At 37.4% G+C, this 7,262-nt stretch overlaps 1 protein-coding gene across 1 annotated transcript in view; it reads left to right on the top strand.

Annotated features, from left to right (window-relative positions):
* Window positions 684-7,262, top strand: part of LOC107622415 (clathrin heavy chain 1) — a 60,669-nt gene continuing 54,090 nt past the window's right edge. Inside the window, exon 1 of the mRNA XM_016324293.2 lies at window positions 684-903. Within this exon, the coding sequence (XP_016179779.2) occupies window positions 684-903 (220 nt within the window). The remainder of the gene's footprint in view (window positions 904-7,262) is intronic.

Below are 7,262 nucleotides of genomic sequence, written 5' to 3'. Positions count from 1 at the left end.
GGAGCTTCCCCAGAGGAACATTCAACCAATCCACCTGGTGGAGCAGACAATAACAACAACAACCCACCCCAGAGGAGAGTTTTGGCCTCCTATACCTTTGTAAATGCTAGGCATTGTGGAAGCAGCATTCTCACCCCTAATGTCAATGCAAACAACTTTGAATTGAAGCCACAACTCATTACATTGGTCCAAAACAACTGCTCGTTTGGGGGAGGACCATTGGAGGATCCAAATCAACATCTATCTACCTTCTTAAGGATTTGTGACACTGTCAAGTCCAATGGCGTGAATCCTGAGACCTACAAGCTTCTGCTGTTCCCATTCTCATTAAGGGACAAGGCCGCACAATGGCTTGAGACTTTTCCTCAAGGAAGCATCACTAGCTGGGATGATTTGGTGACTAAATTTTTAGCCAAATTCTGTCCACCTCAAAGAGTTATCAGGCTAAAAACTGAGGTGCAAACATTCACACAATTGGATGCTGAAAATCTGTATGAAGCATGGGAGAGATACAAGGCTCTGCTGAGGAAATGTCCACCAGAAATGTTTACTGAGTAGGACAAGCTACAGAACTTCTATGAAGGACTCACNNGGATGATGGTGATTCTATTATACTGGGAAGGCCATTCTTGGCCACTGCTAGAGCTATCATAGACATAGAGCAAGGATAACTAACTCTCAAGATGCATGATAAGAGTGTCACTCTGAAGGTGTTACCAGAAGCACAGTTTGGTAATGAGAAGAAAAACTATATGGAACTTGACAAGGAAGAATCACAGTTAAAGGAAGAAAGCAACAAGGCGATTCACAACAATATCCCAAGGCAAAAGATTGTGCAAACTGATGAAGAAGTCCAAGAGAATATTGGAGTATTAGCCACTGAAAGAATGAAAGATCCCCAAGGTAAGCCTACGGCCAGAAAAGAAAGATCAACAAAAGAAAAGATGAAACGCAGAAACAAAACAAAAAGGGGTTGGAAGAACAGGAAGATTCCAACAGAGGGGCTTTCCAAAGGTGACAAAGTGCAACTGATATATCAACCGCTGGGAACAAGCCAACAGACTGATGACTATTACACTGTCAGCAACATACTCTCATTAGAGCACGTTGAAATTGAACACCAGAGAACAAAAAGGAGGATCACAGTCAGGGGAGACAAGTTGAGGCACTACAAGCACCAACCTCCATAAAAGAAAGCCCCAATGTCAAGCTAGTGACAATAAAAGAGCACTTATTGGGAGGCAACCCAACCTGAGGTAGTTTTATTTTCATAGCTTTTTCAATAAAAATGTTGAATAATTAATATGTATTGCAAGGAGCTAAGTTTGGTGTTGCACACCAAAAATAACTCAAGAGAGAATGGAGGATTCCAAGTTTGGTGTTCCACCAAAACCTCATTCAAAAGCACATTTTAACTTCCTGCACACTGCTAGTTCCAAGCAATCAAACAGATTATTCAACCACTTAACTTTTTTTTTAGTCTTAAAACTTCATAACCTTTAGCAAGGACACAAAATTTTTCCTAGAGTTAACCTGCTGTATCCAGAAAAGTGGCAAGAAATTAAGTTTGGTGTTCCCACACCACATGCATTATGTCTGTTTTAAGTGGTCCTTGCATCTTTAAGTAGTTATTATAATTAATAGTCTTTGCATCATATTTATTTCTCTTGAAATAAGTAAGCTAGTCTATGTGTGTGCTTACTTTCTTACTTTCACTAAACAAAACGCATGCTTTGTCCCCTGCATTTTCAATTCAATAAAAGAAATGTTTGAATGTGAAGTGAGATAGTTCTCTGTTAGATAGAAGTACAATAAAAGTAAGTGGTGGTGTGTGTGTGTGTGATTGTATAATAGCTCACTTTAGTGAATAAGAGAACTAGGATGTCTCCCTCTAAGTAGAAAGTGGCCTACTGTCTATGAATCTCAATCAAATAAAAATCCTTGGTTAGAAAGAAAAACATAAAGAGAAAGAAAAAAAAAAGGGAGAAAAAGAAATAGCCAAAGAGTGGCAGAACAAAAGAAAAACAAAAAGAAACAAAGTCAACGTTGGTATCAGCAAAAGAGGGTGGCTGATGTGAAAAGTTGGAGTAAAAGTTAGCCTCAAACTTTTACTCCAACTTTTACTCAAGCTTTCATGATTCCAACCCGGTTCAATTCGGTTCTTCTCCAAACTCCAAGAGCAATCAACCAAGGCCTCTATCAACCCAATTCCATCAAGAGCAAAGGCCCAATTGAAGGATTGAAGACCATTTGAAGAAAGTGTATAAATAGCATAGGATTTAAGTTTTTAAGGGAGCTTCCTTTTTAGAATTTTCAATAATTGCAGTAGAGAGTTTTCTTTTCGGTTTGATTAGTGCACTTAGTGCAGAGCTCATTTTACATTCTAGCATTGTTGTTTTAATTCAAGAGAATTGGGGAGGAGAATTGATCTCTCTTCTTCCTTGTTCTTGCCCAGCACTCTTTAATTTTCTTGCTTCAGATCTTGGGTGGAGAATTGAAGAACTTCTGTTTCAATCTCACCTTGGGATCTTGTTTAATTCTCTGCTTAATTGAATTTCAGTTTCGGTTAATTGCTTCTTCATCTACTTTCTCTGCAATTTACAATTTACATTTCCTTTGCAATTGTTTTTGTTGGATCTAGGAAGGCATTGAGATCTAGACTTGGTTATCTAGTCTCTTGGGTCTTGAGATCCGGAATTCCAATTTTACAACCTCTGTTTAATGTTTTTCAATCTCATTTACAATTCTGTTAGATCCGGTTCAATCCAAGTTATCTTCTACTCCTCTGCTTGTTGCAATTTTACTTTTCCTTGTTTAATTTCTGCAAATCCAATTCCCAATTCCCTTTACAATTCAAGCCATTTACATTTCTTGCAATTTAAGATTCTACAATTTACATTTCTTGCGTTCTAAGTTTCTGCCATTTAATTTCTTGTTCTTTAAGATTCAGCACTTTAAATTTCAGTTCTCTTTAAATTCAATGCAATTTACCCATTCCCTTTACTTTCCATGCAATCTAAATTTTGCAAATCACAAATCACTCAACCAAATCTTGATTCGCTTGACTAAATCAACCACTAAACGAAAATTGCTCAATCCTTCAATACCTGTGGGATCGACCTCACTCCCGTGAGTTATTATTACTTGATGCGACCCGGTGCACTTGCCGGTGAGTTTTGTGTCGGATCGTTTTCCGCACATCAAGTTTTTAGCGCCGTTGCCGGGGATTGATTAGATTGACAATGATTAAGTGAAGTGGAGATCTAGATCAAGCATTTTTTTCTGTCCTTTAATTTTCAATTAACCCACTAATTGTTTGAATTTTTGCTTAAGCTAACTAAAACTTCATTCTAGCAGTAGATTGAAGTGTCACTGGTTTGTGTGTTTCTTATGTTCTGCTTGTATGTCAGGTATAAGAAGAACCACACCCACCTTTCATGAACAAGACGAAAGAACTCTCAGGAGGTTAAGAAGAGCTGAAAGAGGGAAAAATATTATTGGAGAAGAAGAATCTGAGGAAGAATATCACGAGATGGAAGGAGATTTTCTGCATAATGCTGGCTTCAAGCATGTTGGATGAACTAGTTAACTATTCTGCTGTTTCCTAGTTTTTAGTTTTATTGCTTTTGAAAAAAAAAAAAAACAGAGTTTCACACATGGTTAATTCGATGCATGAGAACCACTGGCAAGGTACTAAGTTTGGTGTTCCCACACCAAAGTAAGTTCAAAAGCCCACAAATAAATCATGCAAGCTAACCATTTCTTCTTTCAAGTGCTTGGGGAACAAGCAACTTTCAATATCACTGCAGAGTACCATACAAACTTTTGGGAAGATTAAGCATCATCAACCAAAGAGATGAAAGATGAACGGGAAGGCCAGCACTAATGATGATGAGAAGAAGGAAAGCAAGCGAACTCCAAAAGGTTGTATTGTTAAGTGATTATTTTACATCAAGCACTGCTATGATTGAAAGTGATATAATACCACTGCCTGTCTGCATAGTATAGTTCTCTATAATTCAATAAGCAAGATGCTTGATCATTCACAACATTTTTCTCTTCAAAACTTGTTTGCACTCAATATTCAAAAAAATGCATCACATGAAAGTTCTTTGAAAAGAAGGATTGAGGAATTAAACAATTTTGAGGCAAGCAAAAGATTAGGAGAAGTGGCGGTTCTAGTTGTATGATTATGTATTGAGGTTGCATGCTTGTGAAAACTTGCATGGGAGCTCATAGGCAGGACATGAAGTTCAAAGAAGTATTGTGGAGATTCTCAAAAATTTATTGATCCAAGAAGCAGCAAACAAAACAAAAGAAAGAAAAAGAAAATACAAAAACAAAAAGAACATGGCCTAAGGCTCTGAGCATCAATTACTATGCAGAAAAAGAAAGAAGAAACAAAACTCAAAGAGTTGTTAGCCTAGTAAATGCTTGTGGTTGAGTTGTGTCAAGGAAAGAGGCTTGAGCAAGTAAATCTTTAGGGGTGCTTTAATACCTAATACCTTAAAACCAACTGGTTTAGGAGTATTGATTGAAAGCTTATCTAAAGAGCCGCTTTGAGACATGACACTTAGAGTCGAGGCCAAAGCACAGAAACTATAAGCTGCTTCAAGGTGACTACATATAAAGAGATCTCCATGATACCATTTGGATGAAAATCCTAAGACCTAAGACTCCCAATATGTGAGGACTAGTGAGCACTGAAGCCCTTGCATGAGCATATGATTTAGAGTTCACCCCACTGACACTTAATCACTTCACTCACAGGACCTTTCAATTTTTTCTTCAATTCGTCTTAATTGAAAGAACCTTTGAGCAAAATTCATTTCTTGCTTGGGGACAAGCAAGCTTTAAGTTTGGTGTTGTGATGACAAGTCATCTTAGCCTAGTTTCACTAGCCTTTTCCTTTTGTTTTCAATTGAATTATGCACTTTCTTGAGCCATAAGCAAGCCAATTGGGTAGATTTTCATGTTTCCTTTGATTTAATCAACCATGTATGAATTCATGCTATTTCATGAGGTTTTATGCTATAATTGTCACATATTATGAAAGAATGAATATCTCATGATTTTGAGCATAGCTTTGATGTGTTTGGTTGATTAATGATAGGTGAAGAAAGCTTGAAGAAAGGTTGAAGTAAGGAGGAATGGCTAGGCAAACTTTTGGGCAAAAAGCTGGAGCAAAAGTTTGCCTCAAACTTTTTGGCAAACTTTTGGCATCACAAATCAACACCCTGGAGAGCAAAAGTTTGCGCCAACGTTAGCCTCAAACTTTTTGGCAAACGTTGGCGCATGAACAACACACCCTGGAGAGCAAAAGTTTGCGCTAACGATAGCTTCTAACTTTTTGGCTAAAGTTGGCGCCATGAGTGTGCAAGGGGAGGCCAACGTTGGAGCAAAAGTTTGACCCCAAACTTTTGCCCCAACGTTGGTATCAGCAAAAGAGGGTGGCTGATGTGAAAAGTTGGAGTAAAAGTTTGCCTCAAACTTTTACTCAAACTTTTACTCAAGCTTTCATGATTCCAAACCCGGTTCAATTCGGTTCTTCTCCAAACTCCAAGAGCAATCAACCAAGGCCTCTATCAACCCAATTCCATCAAGAGCAAAGGCCCAATTGAAGGATTGAAGACCATTTGACGAAAGTGTATAAATAGCATAGGATTTAAGTTTTTCAGGGAGCTTCCCTTTTAGTTTTCATAGAGCTTTCTTTTCGGGTTTGATTGGGGAGTTTTGTAGAGAGCTCACTTTTACATTCTAGGATTGTTGTTTTAATTCAAGAGAATTGGGGAGGAGAATTGATCTCTCTTCTTCCTTGTTCTTGCCCAGCACTCTTTAATTTTCTTGCTTCGGATCTTGGGTGGAGAATTGAAGAACTTCTGTTTCAATCTCACCTTGGGATCTTGTTTAATTCACTGCTTAATTGAATTTTAGTTTCGGTTAATTGCTTCTTCATCTACTTTCTTTGCAACTTACATTTCCTTTGCAATTACTCTTGTTGGATCTAGGAAGGCATTGAGATCTAGACTTGGTTATCTAGTCTCTTGGGTCCTGAGATCTAAATTCCAATTTTACATCCTCTGTTTAATGCTTTTTATGCCCATTTACAATTCTGTTTTTAGATCCGGTTCAATCCAAGTTATCTTCTACTCCTCTGCTTGTTGAATTTTATTTTTCCTTGTTTAATTTCTGCAAATCCAATTCCCAATTCCCTTTACAATTCAAGCCATTTACATTTCTTGCAATTTAAGATTCTGCAATTTACACTTCTTGCGTTCTAAGTTTCTACCATTTAATTTCTTGTTCTTTAAGATTCAGCACTTTAAATTTCAGTTCTCTTTACTTTCATGCAATTCACCCACTCCCTTTACTTTCTCTGCAAATTAAATTCTACAAATCACAATTCACTCAACCAAAACTTGATTCGCTTGACTAAATCAACCACTAAACTAAAATTGCTCAATCCTTCAATCCCTGTGGGATCGACCTCACTCCCGTGAGTTATTATTTCTTGATGCGACCCGGTGCACTTGCCGGTTAGTTTTGGGTGTTTTGGAGAAATTCGTTTTTCCACAAAAATACTCATCAAGTTTTTGGCGCCGTTGCCGGGGATTGATTAGATTGACAATGATTAAGTGAGGTGGCAATTTAGATCAAGCACTTTTTCTTTAATTTTTGACTGACACACTAACTGTTTGAATTTTTTCCTGAGCTAATTGAAACCTCACTTTAGCAATAGAGTGAAGTTTTCTTAGTTTATTTTGCTGAATATGATTCTCATAGCTTGATAAATAAATGAGAGAAGTGATTTTCGTTCATTAATCTCTCAAGTTTACCAACTGTTTGACACATGGTGTCAACTAATCCTCTGACTACATTCTGGCATGAGAATATCCAATTTTCATTTGGATTGTTTGTGATTGTGCAGGTCATGGAGGAAAGGAATCCTACAGCAAGAGGAGAAAAACTGAGGCATTATGATTTCCAGCCTCCATAATCAAAGAGCAAAATGTCAAGCTAGTGACAATAAAAGAGCGCTTGTTGGGAGGCAACCCAACCTGAGGTAACTTTCTTTTCATAGCTATTTCAATAAAAAGGTTAATTAGTTTTATCTATATTGCAAGAAGCTAAGTTTGGTGTTGCACACCAAAACAATCTAAAGGAGAATGCAGGATTCTAAGTTTAGTGTTTCACCAAAATTCCATTATAAAACACATTCTCACTTTCTGCATAATGCTAGCTTCAAGCAGTTAGATAAACTA

The sequence above is a fragment of the Arachis ipaensis genome, chromosome B10 (genome assembly GCF_000816755.2).
Source record: "Arachis ipaensis cultivar K30076 chromosome B10, Araip1.1, whole genome shotgun sequence".
In the NCBI taxonomy this organism is placed as follows: Eukaryota; Viridiplantae; Streptophyta; class Magnoliopsida; order Fabales; family Fabaceae; genus Arachis; species Arachis ipaensis.
The sequence above is the reverse complement of the archived record's forward strand: the minus strand, read 5'-3'. Positions and strand labels throughout refer to the sequence as shown.